General features: G+C 39.1%; 1 protein-coding gene across 2 annotated transcripts; it reads left to right on the top strand.

Annotated features, from left to right (window-relative positions):
* LOC146486481 (uncharacterized) lies at positions 1-22340 on the top strand. Of its 2 annotated transcripts, none has more exons than XM_085101121.1 (14): positions 1-342; positions 6196-6239; positions 6954-6993; positions 7828-7882; positions 8897-8998; positions 10005-10037; positions 10523-10687; positions 11000-11052; positions 12647-12864; positions 14058-14227; positions 15921-16104; positions 17969-18993; positions 19677-20453; positions 20818-22340. In XM_085101121.1, the coding sequence occupies exons 1-14, from the start codon at positions 281-283 to the stop codon at positions 20839-20841; spliced, it is 2952 nt and encodes a 983-aa protein (XP_084957247.1). In that variant the 5' UTR covers positions 1-280; the 3' UTR covers positions 20842-22340. The 2 variants fall into 2 exon arrangements, with proteins under 2 accessions (XP_084957247.1, XP_084957239.1); XM_085101113.1 differs by having other exon boundaries at positions 5-342; positions 15921-16119.
* Positions 22341-23244: the final 904 nt, after the last annotated feature.

Here is a 23244-nt window from a genome sequence, read left to right as displayed (position 1 = left end):
AGGGTCTGGGGAGAGACAAACATTTGCCAGGCGTTCCATGCTGAGGGACGCTGGTACATCCGGGACAGTGTAATTTTGAATTTTCTTTGCGATCTGATTGGCTACGAATAAACGAACGGGAAATTTGACACGCTGAGCAAGCCAAAACTTTAAAAAGGCCAGCGTTCTTTCGATGTATACATGAAATACGTCTGCTCGAATTTCTAGTATTTTCGTTATTTTTATCGTCGGATCTGCTGTTTCATTGCCTTAAAAGAGGGCATGTGAGTTGCAGAGAGCCATGCCAACTGCTGGCGAAGCAAGACTGAAGGCAAAATCGGTCAGGAAAACATCGAAAGATGGGTAAGAGCTGTTCATATTTTTTGACGTACATGCGCCTTGAAATCGAAAGCTATGTCCGCGATAGACGTTGTATGTTAAGCTGAAGCCAACTGATCGGGTTTTAATTCAGTAGATTAACGTATTAAGAAAAATGTCTAGCCGCGGAAAGTTGGTTTGTTTCGTTTCATGATTATTAGACTACTGTACATGTACGTTGAGTGATGATCGACCACTTTGAAACTTGGCAAAGCTAATCGGAGTTTACATATATAAAAAAAATTAGCCATAAACTTACTCAGTTACTATAATATATACAAACCTCGATTTAGCCGTGACTCCCCTACTACTCGAAGCGAACTAGATAATCCTTGAAACACTAAAGGGAACTTTATTTTTGCGCTCATGTCTGGCTTATCACACATGCACAGCCACTGCAATTGCAACAATTTGACTTAATTACCGGTACGATAATTTGCATTGTTGTGGTTGAAATAATGGCTCATGATAGAGTTTTGCAAAGATTTCGTTGAGGACTGGTAATTTCGTTAGAAAGCTTTAATATTAGAATTATTAGAATCAATTTTTTTGTGCGTACATGTAGTGTGAAGTCGCCATGAGGGGTGTGTTTAGCTTAGGTACATAATATTACATGGATTTTGAAAAGGAGGCCATTAATTTTTTGTACATTCTTGCTATCTGAGATATGCTACCTGTGTTCTGAACTGCGAATGGAAGGTTAAATAGAAGAAAGATCCTCACAGTTATGCGCCGATCAAATCGAAACTTCAACATCCCCCCCCCCCCCCCCCCGGGCAAACCCCGGGCATTTGACTATTTTCTGTGCCCGGGGGTGGGGAATTTGACCTTGCCCGGGTGGGGTGGGGAAAATTGAACCGGAAGTGTCAGGTTTCAAATCGCTTTTTTTGGGGGGGGGGGGGGGACGCCGAAGTCGCTAACAGCTATAAACACGTGTTTGGACGAGATGGAAGAGTTTAAAGGAAGAGATACAGCATTACAAAAAAAGCTTACAAAAAAAGGTCTTCAAAAGTGAGAGTGCTTAAATATTAATTATTTTTATAGATATTTGTATATAAACGATGTAGATTTTTTATACAATGAGTCAAGCTGCGGCTTTGTCTCGCAGTGAATAGTGAAAGAAATAAACACTGTCGAATGAAAAACCGCTTTGGCTTAAATTGCAGAATATCCTGCCACTCGAACAACATTCTACGTAGCCGGCTAACTAATTAAAGTGCCCATAACGGAATTTTTTTTATTTTCTCATCTGAATCTTTACATTACGCGAAGAACGTCCGCGAAAAAATTTTTCGATTTGCATGAAACGCAAATTTTTTATGAATTTTACAAATCTTTAAAATCCTATTTTATTGCGGTCCACCCGCCCCGCTGATGAGAATGCCGACAGGCTCACAATAGGGCCACGTGACATGGTCTGTGACGTACATTCAGGAACTCTCGAGTCTATGCACTCACTTGACCTTCAGTAAAGTACATTCGCGGCAGAAAGAAAATCGTCAGATTCACCGGTAGGAAGGAAAAACTTAGCTCCAAATAAGTATATTCCATGGCAGAAAACTTATCTGACACGGAAAGTGAGCAAACCGCTGAAGAAAGCAGCTAGGACGAATTTGAAAGCGTCGAGACAAGTAATACGTGTGAAGATGATGATACACTCGAACCGTACGCGGACGAGCCGATAGCAGACGAAGAATGGCTAAAAAGATATCGCAAGGAACAAGAGGAGAAGCGACGACTCGAGGAAGATTTAACGAAACGCTTGGAGAATAGAGTGCGTGTTAGTGGATGGTAAAGTTCTCACCTTGCATTTTGCATACGCGCTCTTCATTATCATCTGTCAAAACTATAGCCAAGTACTCACAAACATTCGAACGAATTATTTTCCATGTAGATGTACTTGTGGTAACTGTAGCCGTGATCTGCTAGCAAATATCAGCGAGTGCTACTGCTGCAAGGAACTCGAAGGCAATTGGGAAGCGCTGACTAGCGACATTGTTGTCGCGGAACTACTGGAAGGACACGTGTTGAACTGTGATAATAATAGCTTGTCTCGTTCTCTGAAATTTCGGCCGTAAATTTAATTGTAGGATGGAAGTTGTTAGCTTGTCCAATGAACAGGTTATTTCCTTTTTGTCACTGTCCCACAGTTTACAAAATCCATTGTATCTTTTAGGCGCATACGTCTTGCGAAATGTTCGAGTTGGCGTCTAATGTAATTCGTGTCTGTCACCGGTGTCGGGACAAATTTGAGCCCTTTAGAAATAACGCTAACAGGCTGTCGCTAAGTTGTTTGTTTGAAAAATTCTTCATGAATTTCTCGTGTTTTTCTCTTTGTATCTCAATCCATTTTTTTGCCAATTTTTTTCTGCGCTCTTTGGGCTTGTTATTTGTTTTGTGCCCTTTTTTATTTTGAACCCCCGTTGTGGTGGTTAGGTTTTCAGAGATAAAGCTGTTATACTTTTCAACATTTTTATTGTTTGCAGAATTCTGCAACACATGTGTGTACAATATTTGTTTGAGCTCGTTGAATTCTTGCTGCAGTTTATCTACCTTATCTACATCGTGGTTTACAATGTTTTCTGTGTCCGCCGAGTGCGACCGTTCTCGCATCGATCTATTTACATCAGTGGTAGCATTTGTGCTAGTATTTTTTGAGAGCTTGGTCTCAACAAAACTTCGCGGATCTCACGATCTATGAGAATATATACGAAAACAATTACGCTATATTTTATAAAACTTGCGACTGAGTTAACAGTGAGGTCAAACTATAAACCTCAGAAGGTTACAACGCTTAGAATGTCACAAGCGGGTGTGAATATTCAGCATCGAAAGCTTACCATTCGCTTTTCCTTGCTCCTCTTCGAAGTTGTCTCTCGGTCTTCGTCTTCCTTTCGCTTAGCTGTTTTAAAGGATAAACACAAACGCGATGTCATCCTACTTCAGTTCACGTTTTAAGTTTAAACCTGACTTCATCAGCCTTGTGAAATCCTCGTCATTGAAGTGCATCGAGCACAAGGACGAGGTCTTTCCAGGCGCGCGTCCACATCTTCCTCCGCTCCAGCATAAAATCGATCCATTTCTTTCGCCTCCTCAGTCTTTGCGGGCATGTAGTGCCAAAGAAAGGAATCCTGTGCATGCTTATTCCATTTGCTTCGTCTTTGATGTTTCCACATCTCGCTGCAACACATCTTTCCGGCATTTTCGAGAAACGTGTAGAAATACCGCGACTTGTTTTCAGTGAGATCCAGAGAAAGGCTGAAGTCACGTGTTCCTGAATGTACGTCACAGCTCTTGCTAAACCGAGAGGAGACTAATGCGAATCCTGGGCCAAAATGGCGACAAATTTGAACGTCTTATAAAATTCATAAAAAATTCGCGTTGTATGCAAATCGAACAATTTTTTCACTGAAGTTCTTAGGGTGATGTTTAGATTCAGATAAGAAAATAAAAAATTTTCCGATATGGGCACTTTAATATGTATTTCTAGTTCAAACGATGTAGTTTTTTATGCAATGAGTCAAGCTGCGCCTTTCTCCCGCATTTGTGTCTGCAGAGGTTTTTAGAATAGCCATAAAACAGCAGTGAACAGTTAAAGAAAAAAAAACATGGTTGAAGGAAAAACCGCCGCTTTGGCTAGTAAACTGCAGAATACTCTGCCACTCGAACAGTCTACGTAGCCGGCTAACTCATTTTAAATATGTTATTATGTATTTCTCGTTAAACAACCTTCGCCGTGTTTCGGAGTTAGAACAGCTTACACTTGCTGATTGACATTGTCCGACTTAATAAATTCAATTTCAAATCATTAGTTTCAATGTCAAAGTTGTGGTTTTTGTAGTAACTCATGACAGGAGCCGACAACGATTGTTCTTTAGGAGGGGCATTTGAACACCATTTTGGCCCAAGGGGGCGGGAATTTGAACGATCTAATCTTCAAAAGTTCAAATGCCCGGGGGGGGGGGGGGGGGGATGTTGAAGTTTCGAGTTGATCGGCGCATTACTATGCAGCTTTAGTAGTTGTGAAAAGGAAGCCTGAAAAAAATTGAGCCTTGAATGGGATTCAAACCCATTACCTCTACGCCAGGGCAGTGCTTTACCAGCATTGAGAGGTCATGGGTTTGAATCCTGATCAAGCCTGATTTTTTTTTCAGGCTTTCTTTTCGCAACAGCTTAAGTTGTGTACTAACTGCGAGGATCTTTCTTTTATTTAATGTCTGAGCTACGCATGTTGTACTCAAGCATTGTATATTTAAAGCTGTCTATTGTTGTGGCTGTCTGTGTGATAGTAATTATTAAATAATATTGATAATATGGTGACATCAGTAATTTTTTAATGGTGCTTCATGTCAAATTGCCTGTCTGTTTCAAATACGATGCTGCTCTATGTCAAGCCATCCAGGTTGACTTTATTTTGGAGACAGATTTGGATTGCAGGCATCAGTATTAGCAAACCTTGGTTTGAGATGACTCATACCAAAGTCGCATTGAAGAGGCACTGTCGGAGCTATCTTGCTGTTTTTTAATCAAAACTGCTCAAATATTTGACAAAGAACTTGTTCGGTAATGTGAAATTGCTGTTACAACACCGGGAAGAAAATAATATTGTAGGTTTTTCTCATACAGTCAAATCTGTATTAAGCAGTCACCCTCGGGGAATGGCTAAGTGACCGCTTAATACAGGTTGCACAGAATACATCACTTACTTGGTTAAGGAAGTTCGGCGGTAAAATGGTATGACAAAGGAGAGCATGGTATTGAAACAGACTAGTAAAACATTAACGCCACGATTGTGCAGCTCATTAGAAGCTCAATTGCCTGGCACGCTATTTGTTACCATATTTAAGTGGTTTCCTTTTACAAGGTGACCGTTTAAAACAGACCAAGACAATAGAAACAGCTCGCTGGGACTTGGTATAGGGTGACCGCGACCGCTTAATAGAGGTGACCGTTTAATACAGGTCAGAATTACAGTAAATAAGGGAAGCAATTTTCAGGACTTTGACAACTGACCGCTTAATAGAGGGTGACCGCTTAATACAGGTTCGACTGTAGGAAGAACTAGCTACAATGATAGTTTTACATGTAAGTGACTTCCCTAAAATACACACTCAGAAAGAACTTTAAAATTTTTGCCAAGTTTTTCAAGTTACAATCCACCTCAATCCTATCCATCCGTAGCTAATTATAGTTAATAAATAAATACTATTTCTGTGTGCCACACTGGTAGGGTTATTGTTAACAAAACGTGACCATTATTTTAACAATTCTGTTTGAACAAAATACATTTTTTGGCTATTCATAGTGAAGCTGAAAATAGGTGACACAAACATTTGTGGCCATTGTGTATTAAAGGGGAAGTATCATGGGGTTTTTGATATCTTTTGTTAAAAATGATGAAGTAAGACCTTCAATCACCTGCCAAATAATTCTAGAACTAGAAGAGGAACGAAATCAACTCTATTCTTGAAAGAAACAACTTGTGATCTGTTCTAGCGCATTTTGGAAACAAAAATGCGAGAACTTGAAAAACATTAGCCTAATATTTTTCAAGTTTCAATCGAAACCGGCCTACCCTGTCTCTGACCAGAGGCACTAATCGACAGTTTTATTGTGTTGGGGTGATAATTTTTAACAAACTTGACAATTATTTTGTTGTTTCTGCTAACAGTCAAACATTTTTGGGTTTTGAAATGACAGCAAATTTTCGTGATACTTTCCCTTTAATTTTTGGTATGACAGTGACACACCATCTGATTATTGAGAGGCCTTCCTTCTACATTTTACTGCATGTTAATTATTCTGGAAGTAATATTAATACATGTTTTTCACGTGTAGAGTTTCTCTCAAAGGAAAGGGAGTTTCCAACAAAATTCCAGATGGTATGTAAGGAGTCCCTCTATAATTCATGTTTTAAACCAACTGGGAATTAGTCAGTCTCGGTGAAAAGAAATATTGACTATCAGAGTGTTCATTCAGTTAACTGACTAATTTACTGTATAGGATATTTCTTTTGGGCACTAGGGGAGGGGGGTAAATGTCAGGATGAGCTATTAATTATTAGTGGAGTCAGATATTATTTTGCATTTTGGGTTTGACAATAAAAACAACTTGACATGCTGTTAATTATAATAAGCTTTTCCTACAGCGTACATGTAATTACAACAGCTAGCCAATTTACAGTCCACAGAAGGGTATTAAGAGGATTTTAATGATAACAATCCATTATACATCTGAGGTTTTGGAGGATGATACGTACATGCAATTCTGTATGTGGTGGGGATGCCAGATGGGTGGGGAGGGGGGTGGGTGGAGGGCTTAGATACACCTTATTTAGACTGAGGCTAACATGTACTATATATTCAGAGTTTTAGTGCTCTAACTGCCACAATATTATTGTACACTCCGACTCTATCGGGAACGCAAAAATTGTTTTTCCTTGGGAACTGAATATTACCTTGGACCCTTTTTCAAGTTCTTTGAACTTCATAGTTATACTTTGAAGTTACTTTTATCTGAGTTGCCAGTTTAAAATTTTGTCAGATGAGTTGTCCAAGAATCATATTTTCATCTATGTTTTCCTGTTTGGTTTGTAGCCAAGAGGCAAAGGACACAGAATCCTGGTTCAGGGAAAAGGTAGGTACATATTACATTCAGATTGCATTAAAAGTCAAGGAATATGAAAAAAAAAGTTGGAGTTCACATAAGCCAGAAGTAATCACAAAGGTTAAAAAATTTTAAGAAATGTATGAAGCAAATTTAGGATTTCCAGATGGGTGGGAGTGCATGGGCAGAGTAAGCATTTTTGATAATGTTCTGGAACCATACAATAGTATTTAAAAAGAACTTACAATCTTATGTCAGGGCTGTCAACCTCACACGTGTTAAAATATGGAGAACGTGACTAAATCCCCGGCAAAGCACCTTACAGAGGCGTCGCATCAAGGTCAGGGGGGGGGGGGGGGGTACATTAAACAGTACCAGAAACAATGATAACCATTTCAGATTTTTTTGTCAGAGAGTCGAGCCGACGACAAATAGCAGACTTTGTCAATTATCCAGGAGATTACAGGTCTACATCAATCTGGAGACCAGAAGATACGCCTCAAAATCTGGAGATTACAGAGTGACATAAATCTGGAGACCGGGAGATACGGTTCAAAATCTGGAGACTCCCAGATTATCCGGGAGAGTTGACAGCCCTGTTATGTATATATAGTGATGTAGTACAGTGCAAAGATACTGAACATTTGTGCATTCCTATATTTTTCTTATTGTTAACGTATTTACAAGACAATAATATATTATAATTATTCTAAAGATCTTTAGTTAGATCTTGTAATTATGATGTAATACACAAAACTTTGATCTGATCAACTCTCCATGAAAATTGTACAATATATTGTTGTTAATAAATTTATTGTTAATTTCATTTATTATTATATTTGTTGATTAAAGTTTCACTCTCAGTTCTATTCCAGTACCTGTGAAGAAAGGAGTAAAATATAAAGAAAATGCAGACCCAGTAAGCTACCTTGTACAAGTGTGCTATCATGACACAGTTTTTGCGTTGTTGTTGTTTGTTTGAAGTTTTTGTTTGTATTTTTTAGACAGTTCCTTTTTTTCTTATCCCTCATTTAGTCTAATGCTATGTATTGAGAGTCAATAATTATAGCATCATTGACTTCTACATTGTACATGTACGTGTATACCATTGTGTATACTAGTTATGCAATACTTTCGAGTGGTATACAGTGAAATATCCCATGAGTGACTTGATTTTTCTTAGTGACTTTATTTTTCTTAGTATACACACGAGCCTTTAGGCGAGTGTATAGAATTACAAAGAAAAATCAAGTGATGAGTGAAATATTCACGGTATACCTCAAGGAAGCTTTGCATAGCAAATTTATCCCATGCCACTCATTGAAGTAAGAGTAAACACAAAACATCACTCTTTAAGGCTTTAACAGCAAATACAATCAGTGAAAATATTCAACAGATTGGCAACATTTCTTGAAGATGCATAATTTTGATAAAAAATTAAAAAGATATAAATAGGTACTGCTAATTTAATGACTGTATAAAAGCCTTTGTAGGCCGTGACAAAGGCCGGGATTTTTTGTGGAATACTACCCGTTGTATACGGCAATATACAACAGGGTTTCTGACTTTCTGATTGGCTGACATTCTCTATGGCATGGGATAAATATTATTATACACTGTACCCATATGTTATGATTTAAATTTAAAAATTTAAAACCAGTTTCATTTGATATAATTATAATCCACTTTGTTCCACTGCTTGGGGTTCCATAATGATTCTATCTGCATGAACACTTTAAACTACAATACAAATTTAATAGTGTGTATTACACAAACCCAGTCATCATTTGCAATAATATTATTGTCTGTGCCTCAACATGTAGGCTTTTTTGTCTAGGCAAGCCTGTGGTCAACTGAGCATGATTACATTAAGATCATCCACGTTATGTTACATGGTTGAACACTAAGAATTGGTTATTTCTTTTTTGTCCAGAATGTACCTTCGTCTGGAAAAATTAACAAGGAGCCCTCCAAGGTTAAAAAAGCTCCTGACTTCTCAAAGCTTCACAGAAAATGGGAAGGCCAGTTGGCCAAGGTTGGTGTATTGAAAAATTAGACAGTACAGCGTACTTACAGTCACATGGATGTACATTATATACATAAGGTACATGTAGGAAGCTCTTAGAGTACTGACAGAGATGCCAACTTCTGAAGATCCAAAATCTGGAGATTTTTACCTCTAAGCACCCCCCCCCCCCCCTTTATTACCCAATTCTTCCCCCTAAAGAAAATTGATGCACTTACCCCCCTCCCCCAACTTGACACAAATTTCGCACAACACAAGAGCTCTTTTTTGTCTTGCTCTTTAATTGGTTGAAAGTTTATCCAATCAGAAAGTCGTTTATATTGCAACGGTGACAAAGTGTATTTTCTTTGGTTTCCGTCAAAGTTTGTGAGATTGGGTAAAACAGGTATGCAAATGTAGCCAATTGACACGATATTTCTTAAATTTATGGAACACTTGAGTTAAAATACTAGCCTATTATACAAATAAGACGCCAATTCGCTTTTATCCTGAGGGGATCATTCACTGGAAAATTAATAACATGTTTATCTTACAGTGACGTAGTATGTTCTACAGTACATGTAGGATGAGATCAGATTTTTAGAGTATTGTGTGGTTCTAGAAAACGTCCTGGGCTTACGTCTTATTGGTGATGGACAGTCAATTTAAACATCATCTTCTGCAAAGTCAAAGTTATCTCTTAAAGAAAGATAAGTTTAAAAATGTGAGTAAATTAAAGCGTTTGAAATTTTAGAAGGTTTGAGGAGTCCAAAACAAAAGAACCTCTTTTGGGAGGGGCATCGGTATTTTCTAGAACAAATCATTGTTGGAATCTGGTGCTACATGTAGCAAGGGTTTTGAATTGCATTACACAATGCAGGACAATATTAACATTGCACAAGAACTTACGTCACACAAATTGCATCTCACTTGGGGGTGGTAACTTACTTTAAAATGAGCAGTACAGTGTGCATTGCCTAATTTCAATTCTACAAAAGTATTTTTAATTTCCTACCATTTTTTTTTTTTTTTGCAGGGAAAAGCAGTTTCCAAGAAGAAAAACACAATGGTGAGTCGCAAAATTATGTCTAAATTATTTATCATTAACTTTACATGTATTTAATATTTATCAACACTTTATCAATGAATCAGAATCAATTTGAACATTAAATTAAATATGTACATCATTCTGCAACCAGTTACAAACAGGTTTTTTTTTTTTTGGAGGGGTGGGGTGGGGTGACTGAAAGGCCCAAAAATTTGAAGGATTGCGCATATGCCACTCATTGACATTTCCAATTTTAGCAGTATGCAGGATGTTTGTCCCATGAACCTTAAGTTTAAATTGGTTTTAGCTCCCACGAGTCTCCTGTAGCTCGATGGTAGAGCATCCGAACTAGTTATCGAAAGGTCTTCGGCTCCACCCCTGATACGAGCACTCAGAATTTCTTTTTCCGAGTTTAGTCATCCATCTTGAGAAATAATCCCTTCCATGAGATGGGAACAGTATGCATATTTTTTCTGTAACTACACTGTATGTGCACTCTTGTTTAGGTTGAAGCTTTTAATCTCACTGAAAACAGCCAACAAAGACACAAGTTTAAGAGAACATACACTTACAACAGTGAAGATGAGGAAGATGCTGTTTCTGATGGAGAAGACGATTTTGAGATAGACAGCACAGCCTTAAAAGGAATTCTGACCAACACAGGAATTAAGGTGGTGGGAATGTCACATGTTGCATTTTTGCAAATGAATTTATATTGTCTATTCTTTTATCAGTAACCACATTGAAATCAGTGGATGTAAAAAAAACGTGATTGTTTTTATTGATAAGGATTCTTTAATTCTCCTCTCTAGAGATCTTCTTGTCTTGTTTTATTTATTTCAGCCTGTAGACTGTTTATTTTAAAATTCTTGCACTGCTGGTTTTCTAAAATATTATTTCACAACCATCAGTTCTGTTAATTTGGTAGTTTATATTTATATTATAAATTTATATTTATTTTATAAATGGCTTTTTTTTTTAAGGATGAAGAACTGAGAATTACTGGTCGAGCAACAATTGCTGCAATGTCTTCAAGGTTAGGCCAATTAACTGTCATGTAACTCAGGCACAATGTCATGTTACATGTTGGTTCATGTACAGTGTACATGTAGTCTCAAACTCAAAGTTACTTATTTGTACTGCATCATTTTGTGTACTCGCTATTGTTGTTTTTTACTTTCACTGAACTTCTCTAATGGGAGTTAAGATATAGGTGCAACAATTTGACTTACTCCACACCCATTGATGCTCTTAACACTGAGCTGCACTCCCAGGAGATTTGAATGGAGGGTACATGTACATGTAGGTTAAAAGGATCTGCACTTCAGATAGCAGTCAGATAAACTCGGGTTTCATAAGAACGGTGCCTACTATTAAAAAACAAAGATGATTTAAGTTGGTTTATGGCACTATACAGTGAAAGAAAAACTTGGCAAGGGCTATTAATGTCCATGTACATGTAATATTAAGCATTGGAAAAAATGTCGTACATTGTTGTAATTATATTTTAAAGCTCTTAGAATAATTGTTTCTTAATGATTACCCCCAATTTTGATCTCAGGAGCTCCAGCTAAGATCTGCTTTTTCCACATATACCGTAGCCATGCACTTTGCAAAAATACCTCAGACTCTGTATAAGAAGGAACTGTCAATAATTGCAGTTACAGTTCTGTGGGTAAAGTAATTCCAGATGAAACATTTGATTTGGCACATGCTAAAACTGAGTATAGCACAAAGGTGCCAGGACTTCTCTTTAATCCAGTGTACGAAATAGTGATCGCGCATTTACACTGTAGAGCATGTTAGAACGTATTATTGATAATGTGCGATATATAGAGAATAATACATGGGCGCGCGGAGATATGGAATTTATCTTCGAGTGTTCACATCGATATTGAACGAGTGAGTGCAGGGAACGAGTGAGATATCGAATGTGAACACGAGATGATAAATTCCATATCTCCAAGCGTCCATGTATTATTCTGTTTATTATATAAACAAGAATCAGCCATTCCATAAACCAAAAGCATGCCCTGGAGTCGAGAACCTGATAAATGTATTTCATTTTTTAAAATACTCCAGTGAAAACTCAGAGCTCTACAAAGTACAGTAAAAATAAACGAAAATGAAAACGTAAACGAAAGTGCAAGTTGCTATGGCAACAAAAAAAGATTTCCTGATTTCTGATTGGCTGATATTTTTACATGTAAAAATATCGTATTTTTACACGTGAAAATATGTGGATTTTCTTAGTGCCAGAAATCCTAATAAAACACTAGTGTTTATATAATAAAAGTATTTTTAGTAATATAGTTACATGTACATATAAAGGAAGTAGCACAAATCTTTACCAACCATTCACTTTGGGGTACATCACATCCCAACCTTTGCAGTACTGTAATATTATCAATATCTGATTATGTGGCAAGCAAGTTTCTTCTCAGAGCACAAGAAATACATGCATCATTTTATTTTTCTTGTGTGAATCGATTTCTCTTGGTTGAAGTCTTGCAAACATTTTGCTGTGCATGAGAAAAAAAAATTAATTAAAACTCATACAAAATAATAGGTATCATATGACAGTAAATCATGTAGTACATGTATATGTCTTGTATTGTTTTTTCTCACAGCAAGTCAGACTTGTATAGTCAGCCAACCACAGGGATCCTAAAACGGACCTCAATTTACTACAGCAAACCCAAGACCCAGCCAGCTGCCACAGGACAACCACACTCCTTTACCAACTCTTCTCAGCTCACTGTGTCTCCATTGAAACCACGTAATGTTGACACAAGCGGGCCCCAGGCTCGCTCTTGTGAGAGGAAACAGGTAGCCTGGGCAGACCAAGGTACTAGTTTGTCAAACCATAGTGTTGTTAAGGTAACTCGTTGCTGTCAATAAGTGCTAACCTTGGCTCTTTGCTGTTTTCCTCACCAAAGTTTTCGTTATTTGATACTTAGCATCGTTAAAAAAAAAACAGGCAGATTTTTCGCTAATTTTAGTAAGTATGGTTAGTAGGTTTGTTCGTTAGTTAAAGGTATAGTTGGTTTGTTCGTTCGTTGCATTTGAAGTTCAGTCACTGGAAGCTGAAGGAGGGAAAGATCTATCCAAATCAATCAACACGCCCATTTTGGTTAAAGAAAAGTTATTATTCTGTTCTAAATTCCTTGTGAGGTTGGCAGTCAAATTTACTAGCTGTTTTTTTTTTTTGTCACCATTGTCTCACAATGATATTTTCTCAGCCAGCTATGTAGTCTTTAGTTAGATATTTACTTTAATTATCTCTCAGTTAGTACGCGCGGTGTGATTGGTCAATTTTGCGGGCCGTATTTCACTGTATGGCCCGCTAAATTTGAAAGTTGTTCCTTTCCTGCGTGTCCGATTAACCTCAGTGATGTGATAAATATTTTACTAACCTCGTTTTCCGAGTCCGTACTGTAAGATAACTACGGATCCTCGTTTTTTCCTCCGTTGATTTATGGGCCGCGCGTTTCGCGCTTTGAGGTTAGTAAGAGGTATTTATCCTTTCACAATATTTGAAAAGTAATGGGAAAGGTTCAGATCAATTGATCTTCGAGCGATCTTTGGAATCTGAGTAATAGTCAAAAGTCTTCCGTGCCAAGTCGAAAATGCTTGGAAACTGAACAGAAGCGTTCTTCCTTCTGTGAGCCAGCTGAGAAAGAAACACTTGTCTTTCCAGTAGATCTCACGTTTAGATTTTTCTCAGCCAAGCACACTGAAATCACTGTTTCTCTCACCTGCCTGAAAGATGCATAAAGATTGTTTTTCTTTACATGTCCTTTTTGTCCTCCTGCGATTACAGTGGTACTCTTTCTGTAACAGTGACTGCAATCCAACAGTACAGTCAAACCTCCGCTAACGGACACCTCTCGTAAGCGGACACTTGGTCAAATTTTCAGCTACATACAAACACTGCATTTTTAACCTCGCATAAGCGGACAGTTTTCCTGGTACCAATTCAAGGTCAAGGGTGTCCGCTTACGGGAAGTTCGACTGTATTGTGTTTAACTTTGGTTTCAGCTCCTGAAAGCGATGGATTCGACTTCCAGCCGGACTTTAATGCATTACAGAGCATTTTGAGCAACACTGGGATAGCTGATAACCAGATGCGTATTCCAAACACCAGCAGAGTAACTCTAGCGGGCGGGAGGCTGACACCTTACCGCAGAGGTCGCCAGGCGTTCAGGGAGGTTTGTTAAATCGTTTTGAAACTTTAAGTTGATCCTACGCGTGGATAGTTCTGACTTGATCTAGCCTGCAAAGGAAGAGTTTTCTGCACCAAAAAGCCGATTTCCATACTCCGCGCGGTCAAATAACGAAACACGCAGAAAAGGAAACGCTTGCTGCGCAGGCTAGACTTAATAGCACGCAGTTTACTATTACCTAATAAAAGGTTGACACGCTGTCGTTTTGAAGGGATTTTCGATTCATTTTTGCGCTGCCTTACGGCGCCAACGCCTCTAGCGGCCTAAGTAGGAACTAAAATACATCACATGGTAGAAATCAATATCCAATTATTCTATTCTATAGGTGGTGTGCATGTGACGTCATGGCGGACATGTTGGTGGATAGGAACAATAAGAACAATAAGGGAGTTACCTGCCATTTTTATGGAAACTTTGTGAAGAAATTTTCTTTTGTTTTGTCCACCAACATGGCGGCGATGCAAACCACCTATACCCCGCTCAATTCGATATTTCTCGGCCGATTTTATTGCCAAGAACAAAACAAAGCCATATTTTCAGGTCAAACTTATATTTCACTTACGGTGTTCATATCAAGAATTGAACTACAATGTTCCGATTTTGGAAAGCGTGATTCAGTTATTTTCTTTAATGACCGGAATATAACGGAGATCAACAACAACACCGGAATATAGATTACCGTAAATGACCGAGTTAGCGCCGCTGCCTGATTAAGCGCCGCATTTACACCCTGAAAAATTTAATAAGCGCCGCGGCGGGAATTCGAGTACATATAAAAACATCATATCCTGGTTTCAGTACTGTAGTATAAAGAGGTACAATTGCATGGAAACGTTTGACAATAGAACAGAACATTAAATTTTATGAATTGACTTTTAAGTTGAGTTTATTTTGTTGTTTGTACTTTTTTTTACTGCATCATGAACATTAAAACATTGATAAATGAATGAAGCTGCAGAGCATTTGTAAATCAACTTTCAAGTTGCTTTTATCTTGTCGTTTTTATTTTTTGTGTAATAAAGTGAGGAATAATCAATACTTAATACATTCGCAACGTGATTTTTCTCTGTATTTTTTTTTTTTTTTTTAGCAGTCTAGAATTAAGCGCCCTGCCCAAATTACCGCCGCACCCCCAAGCACAGGTTTGAAATAAGCGCCGCGGCTCTAACTCGGTCATTTAAGGTGGATTTCCACTGTCGCGTAAATTTTACGTGCGTACAGACGTGAATTTAGCTGGCTTTACGTACGTAAATATAATAAGAAGCGATGTATGAGTCGCGTGCGTAAACGTAAAAAGTTGAACAGCACTCAACTTTTTACGTTTACGCACGCGGCTCATACATCGCCTCTTATTATATTTACGTACGTAAAGCCAGCTAAATTCACGTCTGTACGCACGTAAAATTTTCGAGTGGAAATCCACCTTTACGGTAAGTAGCGTTTTGGGAGTATGACCTGTCTTGTTTATAAAACACTCACACGAAGCAAAGCTCTTTGACTGAGTATAAAGTAAAGCGAATGCGCGTGTCAACACGTATTTTGCAACGCGTTTATACGCAAAAAAGTGCGTGAGTTTTGCTTTTGCAGTGTTCGCTTTTTTCTGAACTGCAATTTATTAGGATTTAGTTCCCCACAATCATGTCATTTCATAACGTCATTTCAATTCTGTTAACGCCAGGAGCCAACCAAAAGGACTTCCATTTATTATACGGGTCCCAGGCGCACGCGGCCAAGTCCCAGGGCTCCTAGAATTGGACGGACATCCACGTTCAGTACCAGGCCCAACACTGAGGGCTCGGTTGTTAGCACTGAGAAAAATATGACCACTTACAATCCTTTATCAACAGTGGTTGGAAGACAAGGTAATCTGGAGCAAGGTAAGATTTGTATCGACTCTCATGGACATAGATTAATAATTACGTGGAGGCGTTTTAAACTTCCAGACGGCGCATTTTGAAAAATCTGGGCCGGGTTATCGAAGCATGATTAGCTCAAATCCAAGTTTAACCATGACAGCTTAAAGGTTTTGTTCACAGAGAAGTGGAAGATAGGTGAAATGACTTTATTACATTTTGAAAAGGAGACCAGTTTTGAGGATTTGTTCAAACATCGTTATTAGGTCACTCCTCCAAGACAGTGCACCCGCTACAAATATACGTAGATGCAAGAAACAGAATCGGTTGAAATCCAAAACAAAAATACATGTAATCAAAAGCAAACAAGCGAGCAAATTTCATGAGATGTGAAGGGCGTAAAGCCTATCGGTGCCATTTTAGTTCAGTCTTTTGCGGTAAATGTGGTAAATTCTCCAATTTCGTGTTTCCCTCAAACGGTAAATCGAAAGAGGAACTTCTAAGGAATGCTCGACAGTTTCAACAGCGGAAATCAAGCATTAACGGCGAAGAAATTGTTCTTCGATTTGTGGTTTCATCAACCCGGTGAGCGGGCGGATCTCAAATCAACTTTTAATCCGCGGACTTTCTTTATAAAGTTTGAGTGCTTCTAGGAATATAACACACAAATAATTAGAAGTTTGATTGGAATTTGTACTGAAAATACTATTCCAACAGACCGATTTTTCGTTTTCCGAACAGTTCTTGCAAAATGTTTGAAAAACGTGCTCCGATAATATCGCTTCAAAATTGACTCCAAATCGCTTGCAAGTCGCTTTTGCTTCTTAGGCCTGTAAAAAGACCTATCTGAATAATTTTTTTGTTTAGGAAAGCTGTTTGTCTGTTTTTCTATTTCCATTGATGAAACGTGACAACTCGGCGTAATCTTGTGTCAACAAACATATGTCCAGACAGAAACCGTATCCGTATCCGTTGAAGTTTCATGATATGTAAATTTGGGAGGCCATATACCAGGCTGTTACAGTAATCTATTAAGGCATGAACTAATGATTCAGTGACTGGACGACTTAAATGTTTCCCAATTCTACGTATATTATAAAGATAATAGAAAGCGGATGAGGAAGTTCTGTTAATATGACAGCATATTCATTTTCGAGTCAAACCAGGTTCCTAAGTTTCGAACTTCACGTGATGGAGCATTTATGCGTCTGCCTTATTTTTCGACGAGAGTTCTAATGAAAAATAATAATAAAGAAAAAAAAAAACAGCCAATCGGCCGGACGAAATCTGGAGCTTTCTAAACTAGGTTTTCCGGAATGCTGGATAGGACTTTAAAAGGAAATTCAGCATTAAAAGGGCAAGCATCTACTTTATTGCACACCTTTGGGCTTATAGACGTTCGCGCGAATTTTTTTTTTTTTTTTTTTTTTATAAAACGTTTGTTCATTTTTTGACAATCTCTGGAGAATTGTAAAAGAAGGTTATCTATTCAAAAAAGAAGGGGTCACCGACCATTTGAGAGAGAAAACCGCAAAGTTGACGCAACGGCAACCAGTCCTACATGTGGTTAGATTTCTAAGTATGCGCGCGCGCTTGTACGTGACGTAGCTTGACACATTCTCGATCCCAGAGCTCTTCCTTTTTGCTCATAAAGTCGAGAATGAACTTGACATTACGGCATGAATTATGTGCGCAGTAAGGATGCTCATAAACAATTAGCGCGAACGTCTGTATGGTATCTAAACTATTAGTTAGCAGTGGCTTGATCATCACTTTTGCCAACTTCATTCAGATTCAGATTCAAGAAACAAATATGGTCACATACTTATGTATAACTAATCATATTCATCGTTTTTGTTTCTGTTTTCTTCAGATGAGAACGATCCAATCGCCTGCTTAGCTACCAGTCAGTTCCCTAAAAGAACAGTCGTGCCAGACACCCAATCACTCAATAGCAATCCTCTGCTGACGCCCGCACGAAAACTTGTGTCAAGCTCCAAGCCTTCCTGTGCCAGAGATCAGCCAAGTTGGGCAGATATTTTTACACCGCAGCGAATCACTAATTTCCAGGAATCTGCAGTGCAAGCAAGTCGTTCTCAGTCTTCTCTCAACCTGTTGCAGACGTCTTCTCTAAAGCAGCCTTTCAATGAAACGGATATGTTTACACCTCAGAGGGTGCTAAAAGGAATTCAAATTTCGGAAGTATCCCTAAATTCAACTTTCGCAAGTTCTTCAACGGCTTCTGTACAGCAGCCTTTAATGGATTCGAATCAGCAGCCGCATAGAACATGTACTTCGACTCCACATGGTCCGTTATGCAGTACCAGCCAGTCTTCAGCTACTCACTCAGTCCAGTCCCTACATGCTCCTCCAGCTACACAAACATGGCGGCCTCAGGTTAGTTCCCAGCCTCTTAGAGAGTTATCGTCAAACTATTCTCATCAGCAGACTAGTCACCAGTCCTCTACTGACACTCTGTGCACACCAGCGCGACGAGGTCCCCTTGTTTCTCAGTCGGTTAACTCCGTTCAACGGCAGCCTTGGTCGCATATTTTTACTCCCCAGCAAGGCCCCTTATTACAATACCTAGACACAAGCTACTGTCCATCCATCCAAGCGATGCCTAATGATTCTATAATGACTCCTGTACACCAGAGTGTGTCCGTTTCCCAGACTTCTTGTACCAAGCAACAGCCTCCAGTCTCTGCATTAAGCTTCACTCCGAAGTCTGGTGATGCAATCCAAGACTGCGGTTCCAGACTACAATGTTCCACTGTTCAAATCACTAGTTTTCAGCCCTCTGCCGAAATGGAAGTTTCTGGGTCATTGGCCGAGGCCAGGCTGCCCCAGCAAACAGCTCAGGTCCACAGCGAAGAGTGCTCATCCACTACAGGAAAGGTATTTGTAATGCAATTCTTAAGCACGTATTCCCCCAGCAACCACGGTGAATAATGGTTTTGCGTGAAATTTTCCCGAGATATTTAGTTTGCAACTTGGTTATTTTGGCTTATTTGCGCAATTTTTCATAAAGGGTTTTATGGAGTTGGCTCCTGGCCAAAATATGGTGTTCATATGGTGAACTCTTAAGGGTTTCAATTTTGGCGGGAATTTTTCTTAGATTATTGAAAAGAAATTTGCCAAAAAGTGAAACACGCAAACAACGCCAGGTCATTTAAAAATAAACAAAAGCACTTGAAAGCCGCTGAAGAAATCCGCAGTAACACCGGTTATGATTAGGTAATTGTTCAATGCTAACGGAAGGCCTGTAGAGAAAGGTGAAAAATTCAACAGATAGTAACGACTAGTACAGTTTCAAAGTTATGCTCAGTCCGAATACTCAGTCCTTTTAATTACTTTCGAAGTAAGGTTAAATTTTCTTGGAAGAGGAAGGTGGTGTCTTTCGTCTGTAAAACCCATGTTAACCTAGGCAATTACTAACAAGAATTATCGTAAACTTAATGGCTGTAGGTGCATTAGGTTTTGTTGGATTTAAATTCCCGCCTTTCATTTAGGTCATATAGAGAGTGAAGTGAAGCGACATAAATTCACCCCAGTAATGGATCGATTTTTCTTTTTCCCAGGAAAAAGAGGACAATGCGCGACTTGAGCGCCAAGCATTGGAAGACCTGGGTCTACTTCATATAAGCGAACTGTCAGTCGAAGAGACTACTGCTACTTCATGTACGAGTCATGGTAACGTCGACAACAGCTCACAGCCTTCGGTAATGGCCAATGCTTCAATTGATCAGTGTGATTCTGATTTTCAAAGAACTATAACACAACGCAGGAAACCAAGCTCGCGACCGGTACCTACCTGTAGTCCCAATGAGCCAGAAGTGACCGCCTTTGAACAGCCGAGTTCGTCATGTAATGTTACTTCGTCGTGTCCCGTAAAAAATTCGAGCTTTTCTCCATTGGTGCGACTTACCAATCCTACTCCAGTTAGAGGGTCTAGAGCCGTGACCAGAGTTACCAGTGCGCTGCACAACTGCTCTTCATTGCGTGAAGAAAAAGGTTCAGTTAGTGCAAGAAATGTATCTGCAAACAGCCTTTCTCTCAGGTCAGCAGTATCGTCTCCAAACACAGCCAGTCTTATCCAGAGAAAAATGACACTCAATGCTGGGGCGAGTTCACGCTTTTGTTGGGGGCCGAACATTGCCGACGAATCAACGAGTGTATTTCGATCGTCCTCGTCCGCTTCCCGAGGAGTACCGACGACTTTAGCCCAGGAAGCGCTTCTCGACATGGAAGTGGCCACCTACATGTTGGCTGGTCACAAACGTGTAGTCACGCCAGTAGATTGTAGGCAAAGGCCGAGAAACCCGCTAGCACAAGTGTTTATTGAGGGGGATTCAATGGTGAGTTTATAGTAAACGTCTGAAAATAAATCCAGGATCATCATCATCATCATCATCATCATCATCGTCATTATTATTATTATTATCATTAAAACATTTTTCGTGTTTCTGTATAGTGAGAAACTGCCCTAAAAACGTAAGCCGCAGTTTTTGAGGGATACTTTCAGTTTGTAATGAACATCAATATACAACATCAGTGGCCTTCCATCTCTTTAAAGTTTTCATTCACAGTTCAAATCTTCATACATTTACCACACTTTGACTGATTTGAACGGGAGTTCGGGGGGGAGGGGTGATAAAAATTAGAAGGAGTGTAAATAATGAGTTAATCAATCAATGTTGTCGTTTTGTTTCCTTTCTGCAGCACTTCGGGCCAATAAACCTGTGATTAAGCTGCAAACCAATGAAGGAGGCGCAGGTGTAGCATCCCGTGAACGAACGAGGGTGTTGGTCACGCCAGAGCTAAAATCTTTATGATTTTGTTACGATATACAATATTTGGAGCAATGTTCTTTTATTAGCTTGTACCTCGGTGACGTAGTGGCTGAATAAGTTAGAGTTGATATTTGCAAATGCAAACCATAGACAAAATGAAAAATAACGGTCCAAGACCCGAGAAGCGTGTTGCATAACACTTAATGTCTGAGGTAACTACTATAAATATCGTACTCAAATGGTGATTCTGATTGGATCCAACATTTGATGTCAGCAGTTCCACGCGGCATTAAGTTTTATGCCACTTGTCCCAAACAAGTGATGCCGTACTTTGTGTTTTCTGCTTCATTCGACGTTTCAAAGTAATTATTTCGAGTGTTTCCTGTAGCTTTGTAAATATTGTAAGTACATGTTGGTGTTGTAGGCTTTTCTTGGATGTGTTACTGATCAAGTGGTTTTACAAAACTCGCGTTTTTGTGAGCTATTTCAAATACGCGGATCTGATTGGCTCAGTCATTCTTGGCTATTCGGGATAGTCAGCGATTGCACGCGACGCGACGTTGAGAACAGAAATTTCTTTTGTAAATATTTCTGTAAATTGTTGTAAATGCCATGAGTTTTCTGCTGATTCCTTACTCGAGCTCGAAATCTTGGTCAATTCCGAAAGATGAATTTGGCGAGTTGAGTAGCCGATCAGAGAGCTCGGAAACCACTATGTACTGACTTAGCATACCGTAAACTGCCGCTTATAAGCCCTCCCCCCCCCCCCCCCCCGCTTATAAACCAAAAGATACATCCGATTATAAGCCCCCTCTAGTTTCGTTCGTGTTGTAAGTTTTAATTTTGTTGCAAATATTGACGTTTTAAAGCTTGTAATTAAAAACCAGTAAACGAAAAACGTATTTCGATCAACACTGCTATAGCTCGTTTCGAAACGGTTTTTTTTATTCCGGTTTTAACCCCCTCGGATATAAGCCCCTCTATTTCTGAGCTGGTTTTCAAAAAAGGTGGCCCCAAAGTGAAAGGACCCATATCTGGCAGCAGTCTCTTTGATTGGAGAAAGGGTGAAAAAATACGGTCGGGACAACATAATAGCCATTTTATCCCCACCCCTCTCCCATTTTAGACTCCTGACCCCGCTAACGTCATCGGTCATAAAAGCCAGTCCCTGGCCAGTGTGCTGGTGTATCAGGTTATAACTTGAAGCCACCTTTTGGAAAATCAGCTCAGATTTATAAGCCCATCTAAAACCCCTTACGAAGTTGTATAAGCCCAGGGCTTATAAGCGGCAGTTTAGGATATACCAATGCAGCTTGTCTTATTACAACCACTCTTTACTTTGAACCTGCTCTAACACTGTTAAATGGTTACTGGGATGGCGAATGAAATAATTCTTCCATTGTAGATAGGCATTGATAAAGTGAACAGTAAATGAGACGTTTACAAATACTATGGCTTCCCGTGTCGAGTTTTTTTTTTTTGTTTTTTTTTTTTTGTTTTTTTTTGTTGTTGTTGTTTTGGATTCCGTTCGCACTTCCCAATTAACTGGAGACCCCGGAGGTATTTATGCGGCAGTTTTATTAGGGTACTGTACTCAATGGTGTCCACTTCCGGTGCATCTCTTTCTCAGGCGCTTTCGGCTTCAGTTTTGGCAGGAAAACAGAAGACACAGTGATCACAAGGCTCCCAAGTGAATCCTTGCGCCCCCGAAAGATCCCCCAAGTAAAGTAGCGCCTGTGTAACAGACCTCCGGTTCTCGAGATGGCGAAGGTAGTTTTCCTATCAAAAGGAAAACTGCTGTAGTTGTCGATAACAAACACAGCAGTTTTGTTATCGGCATCTCACTTTCTCCCGTCTGTAACTCTCCCATCGGTTACTAAACTCTCTTTAGCCATTTTCTGTGCAATGTCAGGGTTCGTGCTACTCCTTAAAGTCCTTAAAAAGCCCTGGAATTTAATTTTAGATTTCAAGGGCGCTTGAAAAGCCCTGGAAAAGAAGAATTTTTGCTGAAAGTGCTTGAAAATAATGAAAACTCCTTGAATTATTGTTTGGATGGGAAATAATGTAGGATTGTATCAAACTAATTTAGGGATTGAGCGCAGATTTCAAAATCAGAAACAGATTATATCCGGGAGAACCTTTTTTAAAATTGCTATTGACCAATGAAACCATTTCGAAACCTAGTGCAAGACAATAGTAAACTTGCTTTGAATACTCCTTAATAAAAATCAATGTTTAGTGCTTTAATACTCCCTGAATACTCATTGAATTTTATGTCCAAAAACCAGCACGGACTATATGAATGTACACATGCGTATTACAATGAAATTTCCAGGCTCCCTCAAAACAAAGGTTA

The sequence above is a fragment of the Pavona decussata genome, unplaced genomic scaffold, assembly GCF_977016875.1.
Source record: "Pavona decussata unplaced genomic scaffold, jaPavDecu1.1 SCAFFOLD_21, whole genome shotgun sequence".
Lineage (NCBI taxonomy): Eukaryota > Metazoa > Cnidaria > Anthozoa > Scleractinia > Agariciidae > Pavona > Pavona decussata.
This window is presented reverse-complemented; position numbering and strand designations above follow the sequence as displayed.

Bases quoted from the DNA above. Each gene is read 5' to 3' on its own strand.
- LOC146486481 (XM_085101113.1), top strand. From the start codon at position 281: ATGCCAACTGCTGGCGAAGCAAGACTGAAGGCAAAATCGGTCAGGAAA. The intron at 10,038-10,522 runs GTGAGTCGCAAA...ACTCTTGTTTAG, and splicing joins CCAAGAAGAAAAACACAATG to GTTGAAGCTTTTAATCTCAC. The intron at 20,454-20,817 runs GTGAGTTTATAG...TCCTTTCTGCAG, and splicing joins TTATTGAGGGGGATTCAATG to CACTTCGGGCCAATAAACCT.